Source organism: Arachis stenosperma, chromosome 5 (assembly GCF_014773155.1).
Source record: "Arachis stenosperma cultivar V10309 chromosome 5, arast.V10309.gnm1.PFL2, whole genome shotgun sequence".
In the NCBI taxonomy this organism is placed as follows: Eukaryota; Viridiplantae; Streptophyta; class Magnoliopsida; order Fabales; family Fabaceae; genus Arachis; species Arachis stenosperma.
Genome location: NC_080381.1, coordinates 46,935,273 through 46,952,091, shown reverse-complemented (window position 1 = coordinate 46,952,091; position 16,819 = coordinate 46,935,273). Strand labels below are relative to the sequence as shown.

Here is a 16,819-nt window from a genome sequence, read left to right as displayed (position 1 = left end):
CATTTATGGAATCAAAAGCATACAAACAGGATCATACGACACAATTATTTTTTTAAAAGAAAATGTCACTTGTGAAAAATGGTTGATAGTTGTTCGGCCATCCCCTTAATAAAAGAATAAGTTTGGTGTTCACTGATGACAAGTCATCATATACCCATTTTTCAAGCTAATTTCACTTGTTTTGTTAGCATTTATGCACTTTCTTGCATCCTAAGTTAGTGATTTGGAGTAAAAATGCATAACTTCTCTAAATCAAGCAACCACTATGAAATTAATGATAAATCATGAGGTTTAAGCTAATTTTAATTGCATTTTAATTGATTTATAAGCCTCTTGAATTTAGTGATACTTTGAGTGGTTGTTTGGTTTATTTTAGGTGAAGAAAAGAAAAGAAAATGAAAAGCGTGGCCTAAGAAGCGTGACAAAAGAAAAGGGAAGCGTGGCCAAAAAAGGGAGAAGCGTGCCTCAACTAATGGGGGAAGCAACCTTGCCCTCCACAAGGGCAGAATGCCCTCTAGGAGGGCAGCACTAAGTGACCGAACCAAGACAAGGCAACTCTGCCCTGCCCACTCCAAGGGCAGAGCACAAAATAATGCCTTGGAACCAAGAGAAGCAATTTCTGCCCTGCCCTTGTGGAGAGCAGGATCGGGCTCCATGAGGAAAGAAATTCAAAGGAAAATGACACCCATGCATGCCACAAGGTTCGAACCAGGAACCATGAGGAAGCCAAGCCTTGAGACATACTAGCGTGCCAAGAAACCAAGAAAAATAATTAGCGTGTTTGCACTCTCCCAGGATCGAACCCACGATGTGAAGGAAAGGATCCTGCCCTGCCCTTGGCGCGGGCAGGGCAGAAATTTGAATGGCGCACCAACTTTGCTCCCTGGCGCACCAATTTCCTCGTCCTGGCAGCATCGCGCGCGCACATTCCTTCCTTGGCGCACCAACCCGTTTCTGCCCTGCCCTTGGCGCGGGCAGGGCAGCCTCCCACGCACCAGCGCATCCTGGCGCGCCAAATTCCTTCCTGGCGCATCAACTTTTCTTCTTGGCAGCACCATCCGCGCGCAACGCTCATCCTGGCGCATCAACCTTGCCCGCCCTGCCCTTGGCGCGGGCAGGGCAGCCTCTGGCGCACCAAATTTCCTCCTCATGCGCACCAACTCGCACCAACAAGCAACATGGCCGCACCAACTTCTTGTGCCTAGCATCAATTTTCTGCCCTGCCCTTCACAAGGGCAGGGCAGCCTCCTGGGAGTGGTTTTTGGGCCAAAATTCAAATTAAAAATAAATTTGAATTCATTTCTTCACCAATCCAAAAGCCCATCCAAATCCCATTATCCAAGAATAGAAAGTGTATAAATAGGACTTAGTTTGATGTAATTAGGACCTTTTTTAGCAACTTTTATGCTCACTTTTGAATTTTTACTTTTACCTTGGCTTTTGAATTTTCACATTCCTTTGGAGCTTTGACTCTCTTGGAATTGTTCTGGAGAGAATTGACCGAGACTTCAGAGGATCAAGGGAGAGTTGATTGATCTCCTTCCTCAATTCCCTTGGGCAATTCTACTCTTCTGTTTTCTGAGTTGTGGATGTGTGAAATTGGGGAAATTCTGTCCCAATTCCCATTCTAGCTCTGTTTAAATTTGCTTTCTGCATAATTCACTTTAAATTCTGTTCTTCTACTGCTTCATCCTTAATTTTCTGTCAATTGCTTAGTTCATTCAGATCTGGGAAGGAAATTGGGTTTTAGGCTCTGCTACCTAAGCCCTTGGGATCCTGAGATCACTTTTGGTTCCTTTATGAACCTTACTGCACTTTAATTTCCTTGCTGTTTAAATTTCTGCTTGCATCCAATTCAATTTCTGCTACCTTCTTACTGCAATTTACTTCTTCTTGTTTAGATCCTGCAATCCCATTCCTCAATTCCCCTTTACATTCAGCAATTTATCTTTCTTACCATTTAAGTTACTGCAATTTAAGTTTCTTGCACTTTAATTTTCAGTCATTTACTTTCTTGCTCTTTAAGTTTCTGCACTTTTACTCTTCTGTTCTTTATTTTACTGCATTTCTCCCTTCCCCCTTTACATTTACTGTCATTTAATTTCTGTTAAACACAAATCACTCAACCAAAACTTGATTCGCTTGACTAAACCACCCACTAAACTAAAATTGCTCAATCCTTCAATCCCTGTGGGATCGACCTCACTCATGTGAGTTATTATTACTTGATGCGACCCGGTACACTTGCCGGTGAGTTTTGTGTTGGATCGTTTTCCACACATCATTCACCAACTTTCAACATCTTCAATTAAGGGACACAATTGACCATAAAAATATTTTTTTCTTAATAATACACTAAACAAAACAATTCTTTCTCTTTAATACAAACTAATTGCCAACAACCTTATTAATGATCTAAGACTAGCTGCTTTGATTCATGCAGGAAAAAAAAAAAGTAAGACAAGCTCAAGGAGGGGCCACGGCTAGGAGGAGCTATGTAAGGGAGGTCACATGTGCCTAGGAGAACGTGCTCATGGGGAACAAAATCTGCATGCATGCAACATTGGACACCGAAGTGCATGCAACCAATGGGAGGAGAATCCTCGTCAAGCCTCAACCATGCATGCAAGCCGTCCATCTCATGCATTCCTTGAAAGAGCAAACCAATCTCAACCCTTCATGAACACTCACGGTCCCTTCTTCATTCATTCATTGTGGTTTTGTTGAAAAGCTTGGAAACATGGCCTATAAATAGCCGTTGCACCAACACGGCCTACACTTGGCTTTAAACCACTTTCATGTGAAATCAACATATTTCTTCCTTACCCCACACATCAAAACCGAACCAAAGTTCACCCCAAACACAACACATATTTCTTCTACTCTTATTTCCTCTTTCTTTTCACTTCAACCTTCAATGGCCTCCTCAAGCTCAAAAAGAAGGTCCGGAAAAGAACCTATGGCAACCCAACCTGAGGTAGTTTCTTTTCATAGCTTTTCAATAAAAATGTTGAGTAATTGGTATGGATTGCAAGGAGCTAAGTTTGGTGTTGCACACCAAAACAATTTGAGGAAGAATGAAAACTTCTAAGTTTGGTGTTCCACCAAAAATATCATTTAATACATTCTCACCTCTTGCAAGATTCTAACTCCAAGCAATCAACCACATTACTCAACTGTTAAATTGTTTTCTAGCTTTAATTCCATTAACCTTTAGCAAGGATACATGGTTTCAAATATGGTTAACTTTGTACATCTGAGACAGTGACAAAACAATTAAGTTTGGTGTTCACACACCAAAACAAATCCTGAAACCACACTCAGTTATGCTTACTAACCATATGATCAAGGGCTTGAGAAGCAAGCAACTTTGAGGATTATGCAGGACATGAATCAATAATTGAAGACACTATTCATTTTGACTCAAAGGGAACATAGCAGAAAGAAAAATCAAAGGGCTGCAACTACAAAGGTTGTATCTGAACTTAATCCTTGCTGCTGTATACTGTTTCGAACATAGAAACCATTGTATGCCTTGCTAAAGTGTTTATCTAGTTGCAAGTGAGATTGTTTGGAAAAATGATGAGTCTGCATAATGCTTGTATCCATCACTTAGCTTTAAATATTGCTTGGTTTCCCATATGCTTAAATAAAAGAGTTTGGTTTGAATTGAAAAAGAAAAATCCAATGTTGCATGAGTATGAATGGAAGTTGGTGGTGGCACATGTGTTTGATTAAATGTATAACTCATGAAATAAGTGTTGCATGATATCATTCTCATTCAATTATAAGTTAGCTTGCTGTTACATAGACCTTTATCAATAATGAAACACCCTTGGTAACAAAACAGAAAGAAAAGGAAGAAAGAAAAAGCCAAAATGGCAAGAAAAACAAAGAATAAAGGTTGGACACCAATGGTTTGGACCCTAGGACAAATGCCTGTGGTGTTCTTGTACTGAGATCTGCTTGGATGAGTAAATTCTAAGGGGTATTTTGAAACCCGGTCACTTAGATCAACTGATTTGGGATGGCCAATTGAAAATCCACAATAAAGAGCAACTTAGATACAAAGCACTTAGTGATCCAAAGAGATGCTGGGCATCAATGATCCTAGGAAGAATTAGTGAGCTAAGTGTCTGTGGTGGAAAGATGTTGAGCAAAATAAAAGAAAATGAAGCCAAAGGCTAAGCTGCAACATTTAACACCAAACCTCTTAAAGAATAAAAAGCTTGTTAAAGCATTGTAAACCAAGAAAAGTTACCAAGGGAGTGATCAAAAGGAGAGTCTTATAACAGCAAGTTTAGCAAACCTTGGATGCAAAATGTGTATTATGCAGCAGCAACAATAAGTGAGTATCATTGTCTGCATAAATGTCCCATAAATTGAAGTTCTGCTATCTGCATAATAAGGATTTGTATTCTCTTCTTATTCATATCATTTACTCTTAGTTTTGATGCTTGCTTGGGGACAAGCAAGGTTTAAGTTTGGTGTTGTGATGACAAGTCATCATATACCCATTTTTCAAGCTAATTTCACTTGTTTTGTTAGCATTTATGCACTTTCTTGCATCCTAAGTTAGTGATTTGGAGTGAAAATGCATAACTTCTCTAAATCAAGCAACCACTATGAAATTAATGATAAATCATGAGGTTTAAGCTAATTTTAATTGCATTTTAATTGATTTATAAGCCTCTTGAATTTAGTGATGCTTTGAGTGGTTGTTTGGTTTATTTTAGGTGAAGAAAAGAAAAGAAAAGGGAAAGCGTGGCATAAGAAGTGTAGCCAAAGAAAGAAAAGCGTGGCCGAATCAAGAGGAGGCGTGCCGCATTATAATGGGGAAGCAACCTTGCCCTCCACAAGGGTAGAATGCCCTCTAGGAGGGCAGCATCATGTAACCAAACCAAGACAAGGCAACCTTGCCCTGCCCACTCCAAGGGCAGAGCACAAAATGGTGCCTTGGAGCCAAGAGAAGCAAACTCTGCCCTGCCCTTGTGGAGAGCAGGATCGGGCTCCATGAGGAAAGAAATTCAAGGGAAAATGACACCCATGCAAGCCACAAGTTTCGAACAAGGGACCATGAAGAAGCCAAGCTCTAACACCCACTAGCGTGCCAAAGAATCAAAAGAAAAAGTAGCGTGTTTGCAAGCCACCAGATTCGAACACGGGCCATGAGATTGGGAACCTTGCCCTGCCCTTGGCGCGGGCAGGGCAGCATTTGAAATTGGCGCATCACACACAAGACCTTGGCGCACCAACTTTGCTTCCTGGCGCACCAAACCATTCCTGCCCTGCCCTTGGCACGGGCAGGGAGCATCCGCGCGTCAACTTGCTTCGCGCGCACGCGCGCTCCTCAAATCTGGCATCATCCACGCATCAACGTGCAGCACGCGCACGCGCGCCTCTCAATTCTGGCGGCACCAAGCGCACGCACGCATCACGTTCTGGCGCAGCAGCTTTCCCGCCCTGCCCTTGGCGCGGGCAGGGCAGCCTCTGGCGCACCAAGGGCGCACCAAACTTGCACCAACACGCATCATGGCCGCACCAATTGCTAGCCCAAGCATCAATTTTCTGCCCTGCCCTCCACAAGGGCAGGGCAGCCTCCTGGGAGTGGATTTTGGGCCAAGAATTCAAATTAAAAATTAATTTGAATTCATTTCTTCATCAATCCAAAAGCCCATCCAAATCCCAAAATCCAAGAGTAGAAAGTGTATAAATAGTAGTTAGTTTGATGTAAAAAAAAAAAACTTTTAGCTACCTTTATGCACCTTGGGTGAATTTTCACTTTTACCTTCACTTTTGAATTTTTATTTCTAGCTTTCTGTTGAGATTCCTGAGAATTGGGGAGGGAATTGATCTCTCTTCTCCCTCGTTCTTGCCTGAGGAATTTTACTCTTCTGTTTCTGAGATTTGGGTGTGAGAAATTGAGGAAATTCTGTCTCAATTCCCATTCAAATTCTCTTCAACTCTTTTTCTGCATAATTGAATCTGTTACATTTTCTTCTACTGCTTCTTCTTCTAATTTTCTTGTCAATTTGCTTTGTTCGTTTGGATCTAGGAAGGCAAATAGAGATCTAGGCTCTGCTACCTAGTCTCTTGAGACCTGAGACCCAATTTGGCTCTTGGTTCTTCTATGAACCTTGCTGCATTTTATTTCCTTGCTGATTTAATTCTCATTGCTCTCATTTCAAGTTCTAATCTCTTTATTTGCTGCAATTTACTTTTTCTTGTTTAGATCTTGCAATCCCATTCCTCAATTCCCTCTTACATTCTAGCAATTTATCTTTCTTGCCATTTAAGTTACTGCAATTTACCTTTCTTGCACTTTAAGTTTCAGTCATTTAATTTCTTGTTCTTTAAGTTTCTGAAATTTTACTTCTCTGTTTCTCAATTTACTGCACATTCCCCTTTCCCCTTTACATTTACTGTCATTTACTTTCTGTTAAACACAAATCACTCAACCAACACTTGATTTGCTTGACTAAACCACCCACTAAACTAAAATTGCTCAATCCTTCAATCCCTGTGGGATCGACCTCACTCTTGTGAGTTATTATTACTTGATGCGACCCGGTACACTTGCCGGTGAGTTTTGTGTTGGATCGCTTTCCACACATCAGTATCCTATCTCACTCATATAAACCCCTTCCAAAAATGCTCTGTATTCATCGAAAAGATCTACCTGTTCTCTTTGTTTCCGATGCATCTCATGAATGTGTGCACCTTGATGTGTTTGGATGTTGATTAGCTTTTGGATGGCTTCTTGTTGTTGATCTTGCTTTTGGTTCAGGTTGTGGAAGGACTCACTCCATTGTCTCCCTTGTTCCAATTGCTGTTTCATCATTTGTTTTTGCCATTCCCCTTGTTGATTCATCCATCTAGAGAGTGACTCTTCTTGATGGTCCATTATTTGCATTTGAAGCTCCTTCTGTGCCCCTTGATTTTCCATGCATTGCCTTGACAAGGTATCAATAGCCTCTTGTAATTGGTGCATGTCTAAGGTGGCTGGGGCTTGCTCCTGTGGATGCTGTCCTTCTTCAGCTCGATAGGTTGGCATCTTTCTTAGTCTTCGTTGAGGTAGGGGAGGTGCAGCAACATGCATCCGACGAAAAGTAATTGGAAGACCAACTTTGATCCATTCGGGATTTCCATCTTCGAACACCATCCCAGCCTTATTTCAAAGACGGAGAATAGTGCTGGGGTAGCCTAACCTTCCTCCAGAATCACTCTTCTCAGCCATCTTCCGAATGCCTTGGCTATGAGTTCATGAACCTTGATTTCTCCTTCCTTCATTATGCATTGCACCATTGTTGCTCTCTTAAGGTTTACCTCTGAGTTGTTTTCGGTTGGGAGGATGGATCTCCTTACAATTTCGAACCACCCCTTAGCCTCAGGAAGGAGGTCTCCTCTTTTTATAAATCTGGGTTTCCCATGGGGTCTCTGTCCCAATCTGCTCCCTGCACACAGATGACTTTCATAATCTGGTCGTGGTTAGGGTTGTTATCTATTCTTAAATGATAACTCTCTTCTGTAAATGGTATGGTTCGCAGCTTTAGCACTCTCATGATGCTCATGGGACTAAAATCTATCATTACCCCTCTCACAAAACTTGTATAGGATTCATCTGCCTTGTCATGTCTAACCGCATTTGCATAAAACTCTCTTACCAGAGTTGCGTTCACCCTTGTAATCGGATCTGTGAGGAGCTCCCACCGACGTTTTTCCACCTTCTCTGTGATTTCGGGGCATTCAGTTTTTGTGACTTGAAAGCCTAACTCATATATGACTTCTTTATCAGCCATCCACCCAAATTGTAGTACATGGTAAAAGGTCCTAAATTTCTTTTCATCAAATGGAGGCTGCTCTATAGGTTCCTTCCCTTTTTGCCTTTTAGAGCTAGATGAAGCCAAGAGTGATGGTTGGTATGTTTGCGGCTCACAAGATGTAGCTGGGAGGGTGTGTATGGACTTTTGGTGGGGGATGAAGTGTGTGTGCTTGAGAGAAGGAAGGGAGCTGAATGAGAACAAGAAGTGTGTACAGAGAGGTTGTAGAATGGGGATCATTTATATAGAAAAATGATGGTTGTTTGAAAGGTGTGGATTGATAGTGTTGTTTTAATGACGGACGGTTGGGGTTTGGCCTTGGATGAGCACGAGGATCACCCCTTTTATGAGGGTCTTGGTTCGGTCTCCAAGGATATCCAACTCCCAATATTGCATGGCAACACTTCCAAAGATATTCCCCTTGAAGACAAGTGTGAGGTTTCCTTGGTATAGTGGCCGAATCTCCCTTCCTTGATTGTCCTATCAAGTACCATCAATACCCCTTTTGATTTTCTATACAAGTCAAAAGGAATGTAAATTGGTCAATTGAATTTTTGGTGGAAAGAATTAAAGTGTGAAATAGCTACTATTAAAATCTTTTTCTTTTGTTTTTGAAATAACTAAATGCTTTTCATGAATACAAATCAATCGACCACTCAATTTCCCATGCAAGCAACGTTGGTAACACCAAACTTGTTGGTGATCATATGGTGTAACAAGACTAAAAAAGAATCTTGATAAACCACTATTTTATGGTTTACAATGTGTTTAATTGTGTGGTTTTATCATGATCTTTACCCACTTATTCATATAATTAGCATGCATTTATATTTCCTTCCTAAAATTATTACATGATTGAAAACATGCTTCTTTGGTCTTAATTTAGCTAATATTAATCCTCTCTTATTACCATTCGATGCCTTGATCTGTGTGTTAAGTGTTTCAGGCTTCATAGGGCAATAATGGCTTAGAGAATGAAGAAGAAGTGTGCAAAGATGGAAGGAATACAAAGAATTGAGGAGATGACCAGCGAAATGTCACGCGGTCGCATGGCTCACGGGACCACGTGAAATAGAAGAAATCAGAGTGACGCGATCGCATGGCTCACGCGACTGGGCGGATTGGAAAAGCACAAGTGACGCGGAAGCGTGGACGACGCGAACGCGTGGCAGGGAAAAACACGAATGACGCGTCCGCATGGATGACGCGATCGCGTGACGTGCGCGATCTGCAGAATTACAAAAGTCGCTGGCAGAGATTCTGGGCCGCATTTCAACCCAATTTTCGGCCCAAAAACACAGATTAATGTCAGCGAACTTGCAGAGATTCAGGGGAGGCTTTCATAATTCACTTTTCCATGATTTAGTTTTAGTGAGAGAGGTTCTCTCCTCTCTCTTAGGATTAAGATTAGGATTTAGGACTTCTCTTAGTCTTAGGAGTGACTCTCAATCCCAGGTTCTTTGTATTTATTTATTTTCAATGTTCCATGTTTGGATTGATTTTCTTATTTAAATATAATTTGAGGTATTTTCAGATCTATGATTTGTGTCTTTTATTTATATAAATAATTTGGATTTTTCTGTTAACCTTTTGGCTTTGGTTAAGTAATTGGTGACACTTGAGCTGTCAAATAAAGCAGTGGTTGAAATTGGGAGTTGCTAATTAATTTGGGTTCCAATAACTCTAGCCTTTCCAAAGGAAAGACTAGGACTTTAGGTATCAAATTAATTAGTCCACTTGACCTTCCCTTGTTTAGTAAGGGTTAACTAAGTGGGATTACAATCCAATTCTCATCACAATTGATAAGGATAGGATTTCTAGTTCTTGTACCTTGCCAAAGGTTTATTTTCCAGTTATTATTATTATTTTATTTTACTTGTCATTCAACTAACCTTTTACCTTAATCCAAAAATCCCAAAACACACTTTTTCATAACCAATAATAAGAACATACCTCCCTGCAATTCTTTGAGAAGACGACCCGAGGTTTGAATACTCGGTTATCAATTTCAAAGGGGTTTGTTACTTGTGACAACCAAAACTTTTGTACGAAGGGATTTCTGTTAGTTTAGAAGCTATATCTACAACGCGAATATTTTTATAAAATTCTTTACTATCAAAAATCCTAACGTCAAAATGGCGCCGTTGCCGGGGAATTGCAAACGTGTGCCTTATTATTGGTTATTGTAAATATTTTTCAAAAAAAATATATAATAAATTTTCTTTTGCTTGTTTATTTGTTTTTTTTTTTCCCCCTTATTTCTGATAACTACTATGAATTCTCACCCCTCTCGCTTTGAGTTTGGTTCTAACTTTGTTGAAGGAAATAGAAACCACAGCAGGAATATGCATCAAGCTCAGACCAATCAAGGATGGATGGAGCCAAGAGGATCTAATCAACCCTTTAGGCAACAACACCCTCCAAGATATCATGGACAACGACCATTCTACAATGCATACCCAGCTGAAAGATATGGTGGACAACCTTGTAACTACCAACAAGCCCCACCCCGTGCCTACAGACCATCCTCACAACATAACTTTGAACCACCACACTCACAAGCCCCTTTCCACCATTCACCTCCATATGACCCCAATCCTTATTCACCACACCAACCACCCTATGAACCATACCCAGAACCACCACCTCAATATACACCATCTCCTTATCATTATCGAGATAAACCACCTTCCTACCATGAACCCCTTCTCCCAACAAATGAACCCTCCTATCCATCCAAACCCTCCATGGAAAAAGCATTTACCGATCTAAACTCTACTATACAAGCTCTCGCCGCCCGAATCAGACCACCAAATACCTTCAACAATCAACCCTCAAGCTCTAGTGCACTTCCTTTTCAACCACATAATGCTCCACCCATCCCATCACCAACATCCATGGAAAAGCACCCACATCCATCAATCCAAGAGCAAGATGATCCCCATGATGCTATTGATATGGAACAAGAGAGAGAGGATCGTCTTCGCAAATCCATACGTCATAAAGAGCTAGAGGAGGCACTAAAGGTGAAGGTAGAAGAGACCCTTGAAGGTGAAGGAGTAATTAAAGGGAGTTATCATGGAAAGGTAATCATCAAGGAGGAACAAGAGTCAAGGGATCATTTCAAGGAAACAGTAGATCAATTTCATGCAACCCTTCATCAATTGGAGCAAGCAATAAATCAATTACCTTCTAGACGTTCGGACACTCAAGAAACCCCCATGGCTTCATGTGGAGAATCTAATGAAGAACGTAGCATGAAGGAGACACTAGAGACTCCAGTGGACAATAAGGAGCATGACTTTGCACTGGAACAAGTGGAGAAAGCCATAATAGTTGCAGAGGAAGAAGTGGTTGAAGATTTAGGAGATGCAGAACCTTCACAGGAACCTTAAGTCACAGAACCCTCTTCTAAGGAGTTTGAAATTATTGTTGAGGAGGGTGTACAACCTCCAAGGCATATCATGGTTGAAGACTTGGAAGAGGTTGATCAAGAGATGGAGATTCAAAAAGAAAAAGCACAACCTCCCATACCCTTGGTTAGCAATGAAGAAGAGATTGAATTAGAAGAGAGCTACCAAGAAGAAGAGGTTGATATTGAAGAAGCTTGCAAAGAGGTGGTAGTTGTCAAAGAAGAACACAAAGGAGTGGAGCTTGCAAGTTCATTAGAAACCCCTCCCCCTAAGTTGCCATCATCCATCACAACATTCAAGTGGGTAAAATTCATATCCCTTAGCTTTCTAATCCCACTTGAATATGGGCTACTGGAGACGGATGGTCAACTTAGAGCTCTCTGTGGCAACAAGTGTAAGAGGAAGATGGTTAGTGGTAAGTATTGTCCTGCAAGGTTCAACATGGTTATGTGCTCAAAGTTTAAACGCAAAGGTTGGTGTAAAGCTCAACTGAATGGGTCTAGGAAGTTGTTTGGCCGCTTACGTTAGAATTCAGACTGCTTGCCACCCGGATGGAACAATATTGCTCAACCAAAAGACGGGTGCAAAGGCAAGATCTGGGACCGAGGAATCTATTCTACTAATCACCACTCTTGGCGCCTTGTCACTTGCTTTAACTTGCTTGAAGGCTTTCTGCGCCTAGTTTGGGATCCCGGAGGCTGTTGGAAGTACAAACATTGGTGAGGATTCCTGGATCAATACAAGCACAAGTCACCCTAGCAGGAAGTTCATCAAATGTCCAACTTAAGGACTATAACTAAAAGTGCTAGGTGGAAGACAACCCACCATGGTATGATCGTTCATTTTGCAATTTTAATTTTATTTAGTTTTGTTTGTTTTTGAGATTTATTTTATTTTATTGAACCTGGAATCATGCATAGCATTCATATTAAGCATTGCATTCTGCATTTTTACAAAAAAAGGGGGGAAAACACGCACACGACGCGGCAACGTCGCTGACGCGTCCGCGTCACTAGTGCGTTGGGGAGAAAATAATTGAACAGAGAGTCACGCAAAAGCGTGGCTGGAGGCACGCCTTTAGCATAATTTGACCCCACGCGACCGCGTCTCCCACGCGACCGCGTCATGTGGAACTTTGGCCTCCCACGCGACCGCGTCACCTGCGCGGCCGCGTGCCATGAAAATCGACGTCAAGAAGGTGCATGACCGAAAGTTGTGCTGGAATTCGTCTGGACTCGTGCTAGAAGCCCAAGCCCTCCCACGCGAACGCGTGCCCCACGCGGCCGCATCGTCTTTCAAAAATGGCCATCCACGCGATCGCGTCACCCACGCGACCGCGTCACCCAGATTTTTGGCAAAATGCAATTCAAACAGAGAGTTGTGCGAATGCGAGGCTGCACTCGCGCCACTAGCACAAATCAAGTAACGTGATCGCGTGACACACGCGTCCGCGTCGGCTGACCTTATTGCGCACCACGCGGCCGCGTCACCCACGCGACCGCGTCGCCAGCGTCGCACACCTTAACCTAATATGCCAAAATATTTTATCTTTTCTTCCCCAATCCTAATTTTTCCCTCCCTCCTTTCTTACTCACTTCTTTCCCTTCTCATTCTTCTTATCTTTCATTTTCTCTTACTTAATTGCATACTTTCATTTATTGCATTATTTTCATTGGTGTTGGAATTTTATTTGGGTCATTGTTTTTCTATATTTTTGTGGATTATTTGACAATTATATATTACTTTTTAAAGGGTTACTTGCATGCTCAATTTAATACTTTCAACCAGCTTATTTACCATGCATGCTATGTGCTTGTGAAAATGCCCGTATGGCATTGTACACTATTTTTAAGATTTCTTTTAATCTTCTACTATAAATGCTTGCTTTTCACAAAACCCTTTTTATATTTTATTAATTAAATATAATTGTCATTACAAACGTTATTGTTAGTTTCTTACGACTAACAATACATTAAAGCTTTTGATGCTTGATCTATGCTACTCATGCCCTTGCCGGCATGCTAATAAACATCTTGCATCCAATACTCCCCATGCCTTGCTATATTTCCATTGATGAACTGATCACATGGAATCGCGACCATGTCTTCCATTCACTATTTTCCTTACTTGGCATGATAATCACTCGTACCGCCCTCCTCTTTGCTCTACACCTTTGACTTCATATCCCTTTCTTTTATCCCTTTTTCAGGCTGGCCACCAGAATGGGTAAGGTGAAAGCTTCTACAACGAGCAACAGCTGAGGAACCACAACACCCGCCCACCTGTACTTCTCAGCATGCACCGAGGACGGTGCAATCTTTAAGTGTGGGGAGGTCAATACCGATCTCCACGGGTTAGTTAGCCCCTTCTCAACACCAATTTTCATTTTTCATTGTTGCATTTGCATGTTTGTTTCTTTTTGTGCATATTTTACCACTTGGTTAAAGTAATATTTTCTTTTTCAAGAAATTTTTATATAGTATTTCACTAATTTGAATAAAACTTTTTGAAAAACTTGTTTGAAGAAATATTATTTTGGAACATAGTTTAGAGCTCGAACACACAAAACCAGCGAGATTTTGAGCCTATTTGATTGGTTGCATTTTATCAGCCAATATTTTATTTTTGGTGTGTGTTTCTCTCTCTAAAATTGTGATCTTTGTCTTGCTTAATTCTATATTTCCATTATTTGATGTACGCATGCACTTATATGATTGAGGCCTTGTTTTACTGAGTGATGCCAGGGCATTTTGGCCAGTTTCACTGACCTATCTTTACTGTTTTTAGGGTAGTTTCATGCATTTTCTTAAGAAATAAGATAGTTTTGGGTGGATATTCACTTACATCTTGATTCAAGCATACATTGTGCACTTTACATGATTTCATGAGAATTTTGCATGAATTATATGACAAATTGGATGAGGCATGACTCATGACTTGTACTAGAACTTTGATGCACTTTGTTGCTTGATTTCAGGACAAAAGAAGCAAAGAAGAACCACGTTAGCAGCCACGTTAGTTTAACTAACGTGACCTCTAACGTGGAATGGGAGCTAGCTTGCAAAGTTAGTGAGAAAGGTAATCGCCAATAACGCCCTCGAAGCCATCATAGCCCACGTTAAGAGTCACGTTAACTAAGTTAATGTGAACTCTAACGTGGAAGAAGACAACAAGGCCAACGTTAGTGACACTCTCCTTTGTCACTAACGTTGAACCAAGCTCATAATTGGCCACGTTAACTTAGTTAACGTGGACTCTAACGTTAAGAAGCAAAAGAGAAGCCAATGTTAGTGACATTCACCTTTGTCACTAACGTTGGCCAAGCCTCCATAAGCCACGTTAACTCCTACGTTAACTTAGTTAACGTGGAAGCTAACGTGGAGAGAGCAATTGATCGACAACGTTAGTGACACTTACCTTTGTCACTAACGTTGGAATGAACACTTAAGAGCCACCATGAGCAACGTTAACTCCCACGTTAACTTTGTTAACGTGGAAGCTAACGTGGATAAAGAGATGATGAGCGAACGTTACTGACACTCACCTTTGTCACTAACGTTGGAGATGGCTAGCATTACTACGTTAGAAGCCACGTTAACCTAGTTAACGTGGACTCTAACGTGGGAAGTAGGGGCACACTGGAACGTTAGTGACAAAGGTAAGTGTCACTAACGTTCTCGAAGGATTGGCATCACTACGTTAGAAGCCACGTTAACCTAGTTAACGTGGACTCTAACGTAGGGAGAAGGGGTGACTCACCACGTTATTGGGAAAGGTAAGTCCCAATAACGTATGCGAAGGACCAAGAGTTAACGTTAGTGGTCACGTTAGTACCACTAACGTTGAAGTCAACGTGATCATATTTGGGTGAGAAACATTAGTGAAAAAGGTGATTGTCACTAACGTTCTCGAACCCACACTTTCACTTAACGTTGACATCACTAACGTCCTAAGCCAAAGTCCCTGCCTACTTCACATTTTTCTCTCTACAAGCAAATCTAAGCCCAATAAAGAGGATAACTGCTTCAAACTCAAGATCCAAGAGGCCCACACCCAAGATTTGAAGAACCAACTAGAAGATCAGAAGAGTAGTATATATAGGAGTAGCTTTGAATTAGAAAGGGGTTGGAACTTTAGGGAGCCTTGGGCATAGAACTACTCTCTGTATTTACTTTCTCTGCAACTTCTAGTTTCACTTTCATGATGTATTCTCCATCTTTGTTTTCAATTTTCAGAGCTATGAACAACTAAACCCCTTTCATTGGGTTAGGGAGCTCTGCTGTAATTTCATGGATCAATATTAGTTTTCATTCTTCTTTTTTTATCTTTTCTCTTGATTTTATTAGAAAGCTTTCAATCTTCATCCAATTGGGTACTTATCTTTGAAAAGAAACTATTCATATTTGGATCTCTTCGGAATCTTGGAAGAGGAATGAAGAGATCATGCTAGAAATGCTTTCTCATGCTGGATCAAATTGGGTTTGGATGGATATGTGACTATAATCCTACCAATACTTGATTTGGGAATGCATGTGGTATAATCAGTGGCCATACTTCATCTTTTCTCATGAGCAATTGACCAAGAAATTGGCTATTGATCAAGATTTGAAAGATTAGATTACCAAGGAATTGGAATTCGATCTCTTAAGATTGCCAAAGAGATCAATGAATGCATTGATTGAGGAAGAGATGAAAATGAATTTGATCCGGAGAATGCAACATCTCCTAAGCCCAATGAACTCCCCATTTCCGATCTTACCCATTCTATTTAATTTCTGGCATTTACTTTTATGAGCACATCCCCCATTCCCATTTAAGATTCTGCCATTTACCTTCGGCCATTTACATTCAGCTCTTTATTTCTAGCATTTACTTATTCTGCTATTTACCTTTCTGCGATTTAATGTTCTGCAATTCTCAAGTCAAATTATGGTTCGCTCAACTAAAATATTCCTCTAATTAAAGTTGCTTGATCAAATCAATCTCTGTGGGATTCGACCTCACTCTATAGTGAGTTTTTACTTGACGACAATTCGGTACACTTGCCGAAGGGAGATTTGTTACTAAACGGATTTTCCATGCATCAAGTTTATGGCGCCGTTGCCAGGGATTGATTTTGTATCAACAATGATTATGTTGGAGGATAACTAGATTGAGCATTTTTTTATTTTGATGATTTAAATTTCTGTTTGAGAACTTTACTTTCAGTTTTAGTTGTTTTCCTCCCATTCCTTTACCCATTTATTCCAGTTGTTTACGATCTTTTTCACTCACCCACTAACTGTTCGATATATTGCATCACTAACACTAACAGCATTTTTTTTAGAATAGTTGCTGCATTTATTTCCTTGCTCGTGCCTTGTTGATTGTATGACAGGGAGAAGAAGCGGGGCTTCAACTTCCTTTGATTCTGAACCTGAGAGGACCTTCCTTAGATTAAGGAGGGAAGTAAGAGGAAAAAGAGTAGTAGGCGCTGAAGAAGAGGAAGAATACTTCGAACCCAATATGGAAGAGAATTTGGAGAACAATCATGAAGAAGAAGCTCATAATCATGCCAGAGAAGGCCATGCAAACCGGGCTGGGCAT

At 40.9% G+C, this 16,819-nt stretch overlaps 1 protein-coding gene across 1 annotated transcript; it reads right to left on the bottom strand.

Annotated features, from left to right (window-relative positions):
• Positions 1 to 6,613: 6,613 nt before the first annotated feature.
• On the bottom strand, positions 6,614 to 7,162 carry LOC130980767 (uncharacterized). Its single transcript, XM_057904414.1, has one exon. It carries the CDS (start codon positions 7,160 to 7,162, stop codon positions 6,614 to 6,616), a length of 549 nt encoding a protein of 182 aa, XP_057760397.1.
• Positions 7,163 to 16,819: the final 9,657 nt, after the last annotated feature.

Bases quoted from the DNA above. Each gene is read 5' to 3' on its own strand.
- LOC130980767 (XM_057904414.1), bottom strand. From the start codon at position 7,162: ATGGTGTTCGAAGATGGAAATCCCGAATGGATCAAAGTTGGTCTTCCA.